The 15,477-nt window shown below is 36.2% G+C and overlaps 1 protein-coding gene across 4 annotated transcripts in view; it reads left to right on the forward strand.

Annotated features, from left to right (window-relative positions):
- Rnf13 (ring finger protein 13) overlaps nt 1-15,477 on the forward strand; it is a 148,506-nt gene that overhangs the window by 53,968 nt on the left and 79,061 nt on the right. For 3 of the 4 annotated variants that reach the window (XR_010047618.1, XM_063249168.1, XM_063249169.1), the window contains exon 4: nt 9,819-9,944. Coding sequence is in view for 2 of the 4 variants with exons in the window: in XM_063249168.1 (XP_063105238.1) it covers nt 9,819-9,944 (126 nt within the window). In the remaining 2 variants the exon portion in view is untranslated. Of the gene's footprint in view, nt 1-9,818; nt 9,945-15,477 lie in introns of those variants that run through there. The other variant, XM_063249171.1, reaches the window with a different exon arrangement.

Here is a 15,477-nt window from a genome sequence, read left to right on the forward strand (position 1 = left end):
GGTAAGTCCTGTATTCTTCCTGGGCTGACAAGCCTAGTAGCATTGATGTAGGTCAACTTTTAGTTCCTGCTATTATTTTATCTTTAGGTTATTCCAGGTCACCAAATTTCCCTGTCTATAAAATTTGTGTTGGTTGAGGCCCTAACTGTCCCTGTTGTGTGCCTGTGTGTGTCGTAAGCCCTTTTGATTTTCTCCAAGTTGGGGGAGTCCTTATTGGTACACTCCTCACCCTGCCTGATGTTTTCTGTTGTAGGAAGGGGTCACCCACACTCTTGCCAGACTCACCAAGGTCTTACAGTTAGTTGGAGGGAGCTTTACTACTTGGTCCCATTTACCCACTGTACCCCTCTATTTTAGAGGCATAGTCAGCACACTGACTGGAGCCTGCTAAGATCTTCTGTTTGGGTGAGGAAGTTACTGAATCTCCCTTCAGGCTAGCACAGTTAATCTGCTGTAGTCCAAGGTTCTGGGACAAAGGTTGGAGTGGCAGCTGGAGTCAAGCAGGAGGTGCGCAGCTGTGCCGGCCAAGGTCCCAGGATGGTGTGGCATTACGAGTACTCCATTATTTTAAAAACCATCTTTTTTAATCCGTTCCTCTGTTGATGGCCATTTGGATTGTTTCCAAAATTTAGCTGTTACAAACTGTGCTGCTGTAAACATGGATATGGATATATTGATGTACTATAATGTTTTAAATTATTCTAGGGATGATACCTAGAAGAGGGATATCTGAGTCAAATGACACCTCTAGTCCAGAGGAATCTCGACACTGGTTTCTATAGTGTTTGTATCAGTCTACACTCATACCAGCAGTGGAGAAGGGTTCCTTTTTTCCCACATTCCTTCCATTTGTTATTGGTTGCTTTCTTAACAATAGCCATTTATTTTGGAATGAGATAGGATCTCAGGGATATTTGTGTCTCTCAAATGACTAGCATTGTTGAGCATTTTTTCATGTATTTGTTTGCCATTCATAAGTTTTCATCTGAGAAATGTGTATTCATCTCAGATGCCCATTTTTAGATTGGGTCTTTAAATTTGGGAGGTCTAATATTTTTCAATTCTTTATGTATTTGAAATATTAGTCTTTTGTGTGATGGACAACTAGGTAAAAATTTTTCCTACTCCCTGGTTGCCATTTCATTCTATTGGTAATTGCTTTTGCTATGCAAAAAGTGTTTTAATGAGGTAAGATCCATGTTGTTGATTCTTTGTATTATATTCCATATGATTGGGGTTTTGTTCATGAAATTTTTGCCTACACTTATGTCTTCCGAGATTTTTCTTACAGTAGATTTAATGTTTGTTTTAAAGTTAAATCTTTATTGTGATGTACCCCCCCCCTTGCCTTTGTTGCTTAGAATTGCTTTTGCTACTATATTTCTCTTCTGTTTCCAAATGAATTTTAGGAACATTTACTCTCATTCTGTAAGGTATGTTAATGGTATTTTGATTGGGATTGCAGTTATTAAATCTAAGAATGAATTCAGTTATTAAATCTACGAGTCTTTTGTTAGCGTTTTGGGGTCTTCTATTTAGAGTATCATATCATCTGTGAATAATGATGATTTAACTTCTTTCCTTTCCTATCCTTATTCTTTTTATTTCTTTCTCTTGCTCTAATTGCTTTGACTGCTGTTTCCAGAACTGTATTAAATAGGAGTAGTGATAGTGGACATCCTTGTCTTATTTTTGATTTTAAAATGAAAGCTTCCAGTTTTTGGCCATTTAGTATGATGTTGGTTTTTGGTTTGTCGTCTTTGATCAAATTGAGATAAAGACCATCTAGACCAATTCTCTGTAGTTCTTTTTTAGTCTAAAATGGGTATTAGACTTTGTCAAACACTTTTTCTGCATCTATTGAGATGATCATGTGATTTTTGTCTTTGGCTCTGTTTATATGGTATAATATATTTCTTGATTTGCATATATTGGACCATTCTTGCATCCCTGGGATGTATCCTGCTTGGTTATGGTGTACAATCTTCTTGAAGAATGGTTGTATTCTGTTTGTCAGTATCATATTGAAGATTTTTGCATCTCTGTTGATTATCGGCATTGGCCTATAGTTCTTCTCTATAGTTCTTCTCTTCTTGATTGGTTCCTTCTCTGGTTTTAATATGAGGGTGATGCTTGTTTCTGGGAATAAGTTTGGGAGTAGTTCTTCCCTGTCAATCTCATTGAAGAGTTTTGTCAGTAGTACCAGTAGATCTTCCCTAAGTTTCTTGTAGAATTCAGCAGTGAATCCATCAGACTTGGGCTTTTCTTTGTTGACGAGCTTTTAATTATAGTTTCATTGCTCGATCTGCCTGTTGGCTTCTTTGTATTGGTGTTCTTGGAGTCTCACATATTGTACTATCTTTCTAGAATATGTTTCAGAATACACTGTAAAGATGGTTTATTGATCATGAATTTCTTCAGTTCTTTGTCATACAGTATCTTTCTTCTCCACTAATTCTGAAAGATAGTCTTGCAGGGTATATTAGTGTGAGTTGGAGGTTATTTTCTTTCAGGACTTAGAGTACTTTACTTCAGGGTGTCCTTGACTTAAAGGTTTCTGTTGATATGTCTGCTATGATTCTGATGGGTTTTCCTTTACAGGTGATTTGTTTCTTTTTTCTAACAGCTTTTAATATTTTGGTCTTGTGCTTGAATTTCTAGAGTCTTGATTATATTCCTTGTTGTAGATGTATGTTGGTCATAGTTAATTGGTCTGTATGCCTCATTTATTATATGTTAAGTTCTTTTTCCATGCTTGAGAAGTTTTCTGTCATTATTTCTTCAACAGTTTTTTTTTAATATAGTTTGTCCTGACATCTGCTTTTTCAGTGACTCCAGTCAGTCTTAGATTGTTTTTCTTTATATCATCTTGCAGCTGTTGGGTTGATTTTTTTGTGGTCCCTTGTTATTTTTAAGAGATCTTTTCATGATTGTTAGCTGAAGTCATGTCTTCTATGGATGAAATTCTATCTTCCCTTTCGTTTATGTAGTTTTGCAAACTTTCTATGGAAATTTAATTTCCTGACTTTGAATCTGTTTCATAGATCATTTTCCTACATTTCTCTGTTCTTTAAAATCTGTCTACTCTAGATTCACAGAGTAAGTTCATTATGATCATCATGTCTCTTTTTTGTTTTTTAACCTCAGAGTTTATTTCTGATCTGATTTCCTCTATAGTCTCATTCACCTACTTTTGAACTTCTGCTATCATTTCAGAAATTTAAGATGAGTGACCCCTATTTTCATCTACCTTATTGTCCCTTGGACTTTTCCTGGCTGCATTTTGCTTATATGTCCTGTCATTTTCTATTTTTTAAAATTTTGTTTTCTGTGTTGATGTCTATAAATTTCTTATAGTAGGTAGCTTTTATCACTAATATTGAACCTTTCCTAGGAAATGTTTCTTCTTTAGACGTTTCTTCTAAATATAGGTGATTCTTGGTTTTTGTGTCTGTCCCAAGATCCTACTTTCCTGGTTTGTTAAGAATGAGATGTTGCTGTTTGGCTCAATACTCAGTTCTTTGGTACTGAGTATGGTATGTTTATTACTACAAACAGTCTCAGTGTTGTCATTCAAGAGAGAAAAACTGATTAAAACATGTGTGACGTCTTGGCTAAAGTATTAGAATTAGCAACAACAATAGCATCTACCAACCAGTAAACTGTGGTAACTATTTGGTTCCTTAAACTACATAAGAAGTTCTGTAGTTACATAAGAACATCCAGCATATACCAGGAATTTGTATGCCCTGAGTTTCTCATTGGTGGAATAATTTATTGTGTTTGGGGGTTATTTTAGCGGGATGCAGATAAAACAGAGGGATGAATGAGGAGAAATATAGTAGAAGTAAGGCTGTAAGGCAAAGGATGATCTTTGAAATTTTAGGAATATGGAGGAAAGTGCAGGAGAGAAAGAATGGAAGTGAAAGCAAAAGAATATTGAAGTGAATCAGAAAAATTAGAGACTATGTTCACTCAATCAAAGTATAAAATCAAGAGAGATAGTTGAGAGAGGAGAGAAAAAAGACAGAAAAAAATCAAGGTAAGAAACCTAAATAATCAAAAATAAAACACACACATATTATTAGTGCTCCAATCAGACTGAAAAAGTAAAACCACACAAAGAGAAAGAAAAAGTAAAATTCTCTGGTGTCTACAGTTCTGTGGTAGTGTCCAAGTTGGATGCTAGAAAAGTGCTGTGTAACCCTGCCAAGTTTGCTAGAGTTTGTGCTAGGTGTGGGGCTGATGTTGGCCTTTGTATGTGGAGGCTGGACCTGGTCTTCAGCTGACAACACTTTGTATGTCCATTTCTCTGACTGTGTTTGTCTTTATGGTGCTCTCCCAGTTGCTGTGGCACCTTCAATAGGGAAAGCGTGGGGTTGCTCTGAGACCCAGGTGCAGTTGGCCCTTTTCCAGGCCATGCCCAGCTTCCTCTGTTCCACACCATTAGCTTTTACCTGGGAAGCATAGGGCAGGGGAGTGCCCTTGTCCTGCTGCAGGCCAACACTGTTTGTCTGCTTGCTTGCTTGTGCTGCTGGGCCAAGGTAGCCCCAGAATAGAGTCTGGGTGGTTCCAGCTCCTGCCTCTTAGTGGACCTCCCCCTAGCTTGCTTCCCAACTGCTGGCAGTCCCATGTGGCTGGATGGCTTTTTCCTTAGTCCTTTCTGAGACTTTGGCAGTGACATGACCTGAGTCTGTTCCACTACTGGGGTTCACCTTGTTTCCTTTGCAATAAAGTAGTGACCTTTCCTGTCCACTTCTGTTCCATGTCTGTGTACCGGAGCACATGTCACTCACTCACTGTTGGCTCTATGGTCTCTTGGGAAACAGTGTCCTGCCATACTGGGCCTGCCCCACTGGGGCATGCTGGACCTGCTCTGCTGAGAGTTTTGTTTTTTGAGGCAAGAATCTTACTGTGTAGTTTAGGCTGACCTTGAACTCACAGGAGTCTTCCTGCCTCAGCTTCTCAAGTGCGGGGATTACAGTTATGTGACACCATGCCCAGCAGGAGATGTGTTTTTAACAGCATTAGCTACGTAGCATTCTTTTTTTTTTTTTTAATTTTATTTAAGGAGAAAAGAAAAAAAAAAAAAGCAGGGAAAGGGTACAAGTTATACAGATTTACAGAAAAAAAATGAACAGTAGGAAATCACTAGTTAATGGATTACATATTGTCATCTTAGAAATAATTGTTCAAGTCACAAAATTAAAGCTTGTAAAGTGGACATTCCATCAATGATACTGCAAACAGTTCTGTTCATTGATCCAATAAAACTCTGTGATATCATTTTCTATCTTATACACTTAAATATACATGCAGTTATATAGTTTGGAGCACTTTCTTTTCCTCTCTTTTGTACCATGATTATTACACATTTTGGGTTTCATTGCTCCCACGGTTCTTATTACTTTTTTGGAAGAGAGTAAAACCAAATGTGACATAACAGAACAGAATCGGTCAAGTCAAAAGGGTGGACATAATAGATAATGTAAAAACATAATACAAGGTGATCAACAATGGTTACCATAATGCCTCCCGCTATCTCTAATAGAATTGCCTATATCGTTAGTTATAATACAATTGAACAAAACAGTAAAGAATAAAACCCACAAAACCAAAACATTGGAGACATTGTAGGTCTTCAAAAGTAGATAAAAGTTAACAAGAATGGGCGTCATAATGAATCTCATTATCTTCACAGCTGATGCCTAAACTTTCGAACCTGATACTATCCAGCAAAACAGAATAGGGGAACATCAGTTAAAAACCAGATGGTGAGAGTCATACAGGGCTTTAAATCAAGGTAATGAAAAGTCAAAGTGGGTTACTATAATATATCCTGCTATTTTTTTTCCTTTAATTAAAAGGATAAAGATAAAAAAGTAAATAATGGAGTGGAGATTGAGATAAAAGAGGGCATAACAACGAAACAGCGCAGATCAAAATATAACCATTTAAGCAGAATAGTGTTTCACCACCAGATAATCCTAACCTAAAAGTAGTTACCATATTGTCTCTTTCTTTGAAATCCTTGAGTACAACTTTGTATACTGTAGCATTAAGTATATCAAAACAATGTAAAACCATTCAAGAGAATGACAGCATTACAGAGTATTTAGAATCGACTAACAGAAAATGAACAATGGTTTCTGTATAATCTCCTTGTCTTTAAAAGGTTTTTGCTTATACTATCGTACATAATAAAAACCAATAAGATACAGCCTATTTAGACCATTGGAGACAGAAGGACAAAAGCTAGATGAGACTTCAAAACAAGATGATACTAAATCAGTATTACCTATTAAGATGTCATTTTCTCCAAAATAGCTGTTCCTATCATCCAATCTTCTCTGCCTCATTTCTGTTGAGCTCTTTTTCTGTCAGTAGCTGTCAGTTTGTCTTCTTCATTTTGTTCTCTGCTCCATTCGTTGTGGCCTCTCTGCCATTATTTCTGGATTCTTTGTATTTTTCTTTTTTTAGAATATCCTGCAATACTCTCTGTAGAGTTGAATTGGTGGTTGCAAATTCCCCCAGTTCCTCTTTATCCTGGAAGCACCTTGTTTTTCCATCAATTTCCAGGGACAGTTGTGCAGGATATCTCAATCTTGGCTGGAGATTATTATCTTTCAAAGCTTGAATTATTTCCCCCCACGCTCTTTGTGATTTGATGGTTTGTGCAGAGAAATCTGTTGTAATTCTGATGGGTGTTCCCTTGTAAGTGGTCTGTTTCTTGTCTCTGACAGCTTTTAATATTCTGTTCTTGTATTGAATTTCTGGAATTTTTATTATTATATGCCTGGGTGTTGCTCTGTTTGGGTTGTAGGTAGCTGGGGTCCTGTATGCCTCATACATCTGAGTATCTTTACCTTTTGCTAAATTAGGAAAATTCTCCTGGATTATTTCTGTGAGTAGCTTTTGTAGTTCACTTGTTTGTGTCCCTACTTCTTCTTTTATGTTCTTAATCCTTAAGTTATGGATCCTCTTATCATCTTCTTGTCTTTGTATTATTGCTGTTTGTTTCTTTGTTATTTTTAAGAAGTTTTTCATTTCATTCTCCCATATTACAAGTCTGCCCTCCAGTTCAGATAGTCTGTCCTTAGTTTCTTTCAAGCTGTTATGCCAGTCTTCGATAGACTTCTTAGTATCTTGGTAGTCCCTTTGAACCTGCTTCATGTATTCTATGCTTTCTCTGTTTTCTCCATCAAACAATTCTCCCCTTTTTTTCTGTTCTTCCATTCCACCACCTGTTTTTTCTTGGGTGGTACTTAGCATTTCTCTAACTATTCTGCATACTTCTAGCTTCAGGTCGTTGATAACTTCATTCCTGAATTGGTCTATGAGGCTCTCTATATGGCGCCTTATGTGTATTGGTGCGGTGTCTGCTATTGCCTGATTCTCAGAATTGGGGGCCGAGGAGCCTTTCTTGTTGCTGTCTCTTCCCATGCTGCCTCTTCTTCTCTGTTCCTTATATATGCAAGCTTATATAAGAGGCCCAGCTTCTCTCCCAGTCAGCCACAGCCTGATTGAATTGCGCCAGTTAGGTGTTCCCGCTCACCGCTGCGCACCAGGGAGTTACGGACCAGGCAGCCTAGGCGTCTCCCCTCCCGGCCACCGTCAGGCTCTGGGATCTGGGTTGGGACAGCCTACCAGGTCCGCCGGCAGCGTCACGCAGGCCAGGCACTTTTCACCAATCCCGCCCGAGAGGGGGATGTGTGGCTGGAGTCGCCACCGTGCCCTGCTCCCGCAGGACTGCTCAGGCCCAGAAAGTCCTCTGCTGGAGTCAAACTGTGGTAGAGTGTCAGTTTCTCTCACTCACCTTACCACAAGTCAGTGCACGCCTCCCTGCCGTTCACAGATTGCCGTTCTCAGAGCTTCTGCACGTCTCTCTCCTTGCCGAGCCGCTGTAGAGGCAGCCAGCCGCTGCGCGGCGGGAAACCCAAATCGCAGCTTACAATGGCGCGGTTCCAGCCTCCACACCGAGTCTTTTCTGTTCCTGTTTTAGCACCAGGACTGCATTCCAAGTTGGCTTCTCTCAGCCCAGTTCGTTCCTGAGTCAGCAGAGCATATCTCCACCTGCTTATGTCTCCTTAGTCCGCACCATTCCTGGCTTCTGAGCCGAGTCTTTCAGAGAGCCTCTGGTAGTTGCTGTTATCTGTCCGCCATGTTCTCCCGGAAGTCCCTACGTAGCATTCTTAATGGAATTATCATTACCCTATGGGAAATTTGCTGTAGTACATTTAGTTGTTTGTTTCTTTTTTTGGAGGAAATGAGGTCTTAACTATGTTGTCCAGATTGACCTTGAACTCCTGGCCTCAAGTAATCCTCCTACCTCAGCCATCTGAGCAGCTAAGGATTATAGGCATCCTGTGATAGCATGCATGGTTTCATATTGTCTTTAATTGATTTATCTACCTTCTTGATATGATATACAGATTGAGTTTAATTGCATATTGGAAATAATTTAGTGCATTTAATTGCATATTGGAAATAATTTAGTGATTTTGCATTAAAACAAAATTGTATACAGAAAGGCACAGAAATGAGAAAAAGGTATAAACAGGAGTAAAACAAATACTCATTGTTGGAAAAATTACCACAGTTGTGTTTCTCTGTAAACCAAACCTAAAAACTTTATATAATCAAGAAGAGGAACTCTTCCCTAAATAAATGAAGTATTGATGCATTTTTCGCCAGAAATGTACACAAAAGCTTTCCTTATTACAAGCCATGCAGTACAATTTAAGACAGGAGAAATTGCCAGATCCTGTTAATTATTTTTTTTTACAAACTTAAATACCATGGAGAACTGTTGTTAAAGTATAATATTGTAGCTTTCATTTTATTTCTTCTTACAAATAAGTTTAATGAAGCTGATCATCCCTTTTATAATTTGATGCTGTTTTCTTTTTATACGTGTTGAGCTAACCATTTGGCTTTCTGTTTTAATCTATTAACAAAATTCTACATTAATACATTCTGTGATATCAAAGTAACCTGCATTTCTGGGAAAGCAACTTGCTGTTTTCCTTTAAAATTTTTAATTATCTTAGAGACATTGTTTCAAGTAGTATATATAGATCTATATATAGATCTATTTCATTATTAATAGTTGTATTGTCTCTGTTGTATGAATAATCTGTAATTTAAAAAACGGTTGTATTTATTGATGTGTGTGATTTCTGGTTTTTGCTATTGAAAACAAATATAAGCAAACATATTTGAAGATGTGATTTTATATACTCAAGTAGTTTTTCTATAGAGTAAATTCATAGCAATTTACTTACAATGTATATTTTCCTTTTTTGATAAATAAAGTGGAAAGTTAACTTTAAAGAAAGTTTTGCAGCCAGGTATGATGGCAGAAGCCTATAATTCAGAAGTCTGGGAGGCTGAGGCAGGAGTATGGCAAATTTGAACCCAGCCTAGGGAATTTAGCGGCTTAGTGAGACTGTCTCAATATAAAATACATAGAAGGATTGGGGCTGTAGCTCAGTGTGAAGGTCTTGTGTTAGCCCCTGTACTATGTAAAAAGTATTTTCTTGACATAGGAATGTGAGTCATTGTGGAAAAACACATCACCATGTTAGTAGTGTTTGCTTTTTTTGCATGATTGTCTTATATATGATTAAAAAAAATTAATGTTAAAACAGAACTTATTTTAAAGAAATAAATGCTTATGAAACCAATTTCTATGTTACAAGCTCTGTGATTATGAACAATTATAATTGCCAGATAATAAGCCAAGATATATGCAGAGGTAAGTTGACTGATTGATTAAGTGAAACAGAGCAATAACTTTATTAACAATTGTTTTTCAGGGTTTTTTGATTAATTCCAAACCAGAGAATGCTTGTGAACCCATAATGCCTCCACCAGTAAAAGACAATTCATCTGGCACTTTCATCGTGTTAATTAGAAGACTTGATTGTAATTTTGATATAAAGGTACTGTTTTCCTTTTAAAATTGTTTAATTTTAATTACCTTGTTTCAGAAAAGATTTAAGATAATGTACAGAATTATTCAGATGTAAAAAGAAAACAAAAGTGAGAACAAATGGTGAAGGCTAAGAAGATAGGTGCAATTTTACTTAAGTCTTGCACATTTACTATTTTTGATGTACATTTATTTTAAGCTTTTAAAAAAGAAGCTATCATCAGTTTTCTCATTTTTCCTAAGATTAAAAATGAGCAAGTTGGAAGTAGGATATAAATCACTGGTGTTGATTCTAAGAATTTTCAGGAATTTGTTGGGTATTCTAAATGGAAATTTAGTTAGTCTAATCTAGGAATAGAAGCTTTAGCTGTCAATTTGATTTTAATGCCCTTCAAGTGCTAATGCAACACCTAATCCATACCTGTATCTGTGCTGACATTGAGAGCTCTCTTTTGTGGTACATTTATTTTTGTCTCTGAATCAAGTTTGTCATCCTGAAGTGGGTCAAGCTGTCATTTCAGATAGCAAAAGGAAGTCCATCAAGTCAGGTGTGGTGACGCTCGGTTTGATGACACTCACCTGTAACCCCAGCACTCAGAAAGTGAGGCAGGGGAATCATCGTGAGTTCAAGGCCAGCATGGACTACATAGTGAGAACCCATCTCAAACAATTACAGCAACAAAGTTCACCATAGAACCGCTCTCAATGTTATTAACAGGAAAATTCCTTAGGCCACTTATATCCCATATGATTTGAATAAAGAAAAATGAAAGCAAAACAAAAATGATTTTCAGATCTTCCAGAAGCAGAGCTAATTCTGAGAACTCTGTTCAACCATATACCAACACAATCGGTTAGCATTTATAGAAAAATGGAAATACGGGATGGAAGAAAACTTAGTCAACCGGTTATAACTTAGTTGGTTATAACTTAGTTTATGGGTTCCAGGACCTCTTGCCACTCTCAGACTCTCAGTGGCGTTATTAAATTGCGTGTTAGGTGGTTTTTGGGCCCGTGAAAGAGCTAGGTGAAATCAATGGCCTCTTATGGTTTTATTGAACTCTTTGTTACCAGTGCTACTCTAAAGGGTATGATTTTTACAAATCAGTTTTGTGTTGGTCTTCGCAGAGAGCTGCATGGAGTCATGCAGTGAGTCCTGTATACAGACTTGGATGTTACTTTTTGTAGACTTCCTCAGTGCTGGGTGTCATATAGCGTCTTGCACATATTTCACAGAGTAGTCATGGGATAGCATGTCCTGTGCTTTCCATAGCTCGATCATAGTTGATTTCTCTGTTCAGTAGTTGATTTCTTCTTGTTGCCCTCATTCTTACTGTGCATGAATTTGTCTCTGTTACTTTCATTACATTGCATAAATTGTACCTCCACAATAAACTCATTAAAAAATAATGAATGTTAAGGGTTTCAAAATGTATAACACTGTAAGTGAAAATATTGTAAGACTTGTATATTAGCTCCAAATCTAGATTCTCAATAACTTTTAAATGGGAAATAAAGTTTGAAATAAAATCTAGCTAAAATTTCCTGCTCTTTGTAATCCCAGTACTTAAGAGGCTGAGGAAAGAGAATCACTATGAGTTTGAGGCCAATCTGGGCTACATAAGTAAGTTCAAGCAGGCTGACCTTGAACTTACTTATGTAGTTACATACTTTCAGAACTGGGGATATGTTCAGGTCGCACATAAGTAAGTTCAAGGCCAGACCTTGTCTCAAAAAAAAAACTTACTCTTTACAGTTGTTTATATATTTTGAATTAAACTATCATATTTCATGCAGAACTAAACTATAATGATTACAGATTGTTTCAACCAAAATGAAATATTGTCATAACATTTCATTAATTTCTTGCTGCTAAGAAATTAAAAATAAACTAATTCCTCTGATTCTAACATTTATTTCCCTGGTATGCTTTATAATTTCTGGTTCATTACAGTATTTGGTCACAAGAAATTAGATACTTAGTTGTTACTTTGTTGTTATAACTTTGCTTTTTATTTGGGAATGGGAGGTAGTTCACTTTGAAAGTTTGGGAAGTAACACTCATTAAATATTTATTGATTCATTTAGCAGTACAGGGATTGAGCCCACAACCTTCTCATTGAACTGCTTGCCCAGCCTTTTTTTAAAATTTTGAGACAGGGTCTTATTAAGTCACTAAATTGTCCAGCCTGGGTTTGAATTTATAACCTTCCTGCTTTAGCCTCCCAGGGTGATGAGATTTCAGGTATGCACCACAATGCCTACCTAGTTCATTGAATATTTGTTTGTGAAGTTGAAAACACAGGAGTGAGTAAGTAGGTAGTACGGTCCCTTCCTATGATTTTAGTGTTTCATGTTCATGAGTCTGAGAACTTCTAATGGAGTTTTTTGATTTAATCATTATACCAGCTCATCTCCTTCCATGTCTTTCCTTAAATTTTATGCCACAATCACATCACCTACTTGAAGTTTGTCACCTTGCTGTGCAATGCTGATTATGCTTTTTTGCCTTTGCACTATCTTTTCTGTCTAAGATCTCTGTCCAGGGTAACTTTCATCACCCTTTTGTCTTATTGCTTCATTCCTTATCTGTGACCTGAACATATCCCCAGTTCTGAAAGCCTTAATTTTCTTTCCTACCCACCTCTTTGGTAGAGTGAATTATTCTATCAACACAGCACACTTTTACTTTTCAGGTAATTCCTTTATTACATATTTTCACCTTGATATTATGATACATTTCACTTATTAGTGAGCATATAATATTTACAATTCATGTTTTATTTTCATTTATATATCCATTTGTCTCATAATGAATAATAATGAGTAATTAATCAATAAAGGTTTATTAAATCAAGCTATATAAGTAAGCTCTCAGCTTATTTGTATTGTGTATTCTTTAAAAATATGTACAGGTAGGGGCTGGGGATTTAGCTCAGTGGCATAAACACCTGCCTTGCAAGCAGGCAGTTGTGAGTTCAGTCCCTGGTACCGATAAAAAACGAAAAAGACCCCCCCCCCAAAATATATATGTACAAGTAAGCCTGCCATGGTGGTGCATACCTGTAACCGCACTACTTAGGTGAGTGAGGTAGCAGAATACCACAAGTTCAAAGCCAGCCTGGGTTACGAAATGAGTTCTAGGCAAGGCTGAAGTTCAGAGTGTAAGACTTTGTCTCAAGAAAACAAAACAAGAAACAAAAAATAGTACATATGAAAAATATGTAAACAAGTTTAAATGGGCCATTCTCATGTAAGAAAGTGCTTGCCGAGGATGCATGCGGCCCTGGGTTCAAACTCCAGTGCTGATAAAAACAAAAGCAAACAAAAAGACCTTTTACTATGTGGGCAGAGTCTGCATGGATAAAATTGTACTGTTTTGTACATGTTTTTTAACTTTGTTGTTTGTTCTTGACAATGTACTTATATATTTTACCCAAAGACTTTATGTATGTCATTTCTGCTAATTTTTATTTTTGTTTCAGCCATATTAAATATAGGGATACTAGATTATAGAGAATGCAGTGATAATAACCAAGGTCCAGAAATAGACTCTGTATATTTCATTCCATCTTTGTAATTTATTAGCAGTGTGATCTTGGACAAGTTATGTTACTTCTGTGCATCTGTATCTGTAAGATAGGAATTATAGTATTCTGTATATCATAGGATTATTGTGAAGAACAAATGAAATAATGTACAGTACCTATCAAATAGTATGTAGCACACATGGGAGGAGGCAGAAGGTTTTAGCTGTTGATGTTTCATGCTTTTTATCATTGGAATGAAATAGAATAAAGATAAAGATGGCAAAGATGATTTCAGAAAATAAATTATGGACTGATAAATCACATTGGATTATACTAATGCAATGTCAGCTGATATATAAGATTTCTGATTTGGAACAAAGGACAAGTTATTTGTGCCAATATGTAATATATAAAACAGCAGTGTTATAAACTTATAACAGTAATAATGGATACCCTACCAAAATAGTCCTTAGTGGATAAAGGATATTATCATTTTGGTCACTGGAAGAACTGGAATCTCGTCTCAAAAAGAATTTTCTTTCTCTTGTAGCTTCTGGTTGGTAAGTACTAGTTATATTGACTATATATATATAAAATTTTCTTTTCTTTTGAGACAGAGTTTCTTATGTAGTTCAAGCTGACCTTGAACTTACTATATAGCCCAGGCTGACCTTGAACTTGCAGCAGTCCTCTTGCCTCTGCCTCCCAAGCACTGAGATTGTAATCATGCATCATTATGCCTGGCAACTATAATGTTCAGTTAAAAATCTTTGCATTTTCCTAGCTGCCTAATTAATTATTGTATAATTTTAACCTTTTGTTATAGAATTAATAATTTGCAATGTGCATGCAGTAATTTTTAAGAATAGCAAGTAATTATTGTTTTTGTAGGCTAAACTATAGTGCATGTATATCTGTAATATTGTATGAATGCACTGACTTAAGTAAATTGTTAGAAAATGGCATACTTACCTGTTCCTTATGTAGCTCATTAGAATTGAGTACTAAAGAAAGCTTAATTCAGTACTATACAAAATGCTACAAGTGCAGTGTATTGGTAGTAATTGTAGTGTAATTTTTTGGTCTTTTTTCTACACAAAGTGACAACCAGATTATCTGATACAAACAACAAGTGGCTGATTTTTTTCAACATTTTCCTTGGAAGAAGGTACCCTTTGCATTATGGACAGTGAAGAGAAAAGAAGGAATAAAAATAAATCAAAGTATTTCAGATGATTAATGGTGCTGCCTAGTTCAGAATTTGCTTTTTGTTTTTCTTTAGATTTTTTTTTCGAAGGTAAATGTACTGGAATTTAAGAAACCTGATTTTTCTTCCTTCTTCCTTAAAAGTTAATGATGGAATAAAATTTGTTTGCTTCTCTAAAGAAATGGAAGATTTTCTCTACATAAATACTCAAGTTGCTCGTGACTGAGAGCCATTAAGACAGCAGAAATGCAATGAACAATTCCTGAAGGATAGTGAATTACATCCCAATGAAGATAGCGTTGTTAAAACTTTTTTCTCCTGTTGAGAGAAGCACATTTGCATCTTTTAATCTTCCCCTGAAGAGATGTGAAGAGATGAAGAGATCTTCATATTCAGATTCAGCCTTTAGATAGCTTTAATATTCAGAAAGACCACAATAGAAACTAAATAATCACTTTTAGTAACACTGACAAAAATTTTATTCTCTGAAAACTTAAGCTTTTTAGAGGAAAAGCAGAACAATGCTGTTTTGTTTGTCTTTATACAATGCTGTTCTTTATTGTAACAAAACGTAATTGTTTAGAAATGTTAGTTTTTGGTGAGGATGAGTATTGGAGTGTAAAAACATTATTGGTTCTTTGATAAATAAATTATGTTAATCCTCTAATTAGAAATGAGGAAGAGATAGAAGATGAAGTATCTTCTGTTTGAAACGTTTCCTGATTTCCACTAACACAGAATTGAGTACTTCTCTTGCATGTTATGTACTTATTTAATCCCCTGTTGATCTCTAATCTCTGTGAAGG

This window comes from Cavia porcellus, unplaced genomic scaffold (genome assembly GCF_034190915.1).
Source record: "Cavia porcellus strain 051 isolate PalLab524CR breed Dunkin Hartley unplaced genomic scaffold, mCavPor4.1 scaffold_5, whole genome shotgun sequence".
Classification (NCBI taxonomy): Eukaryota; Metazoa; Chordata; class Mammalia; order Rodentia; family Caviidae; genus Cavia; species Cavia porcellus.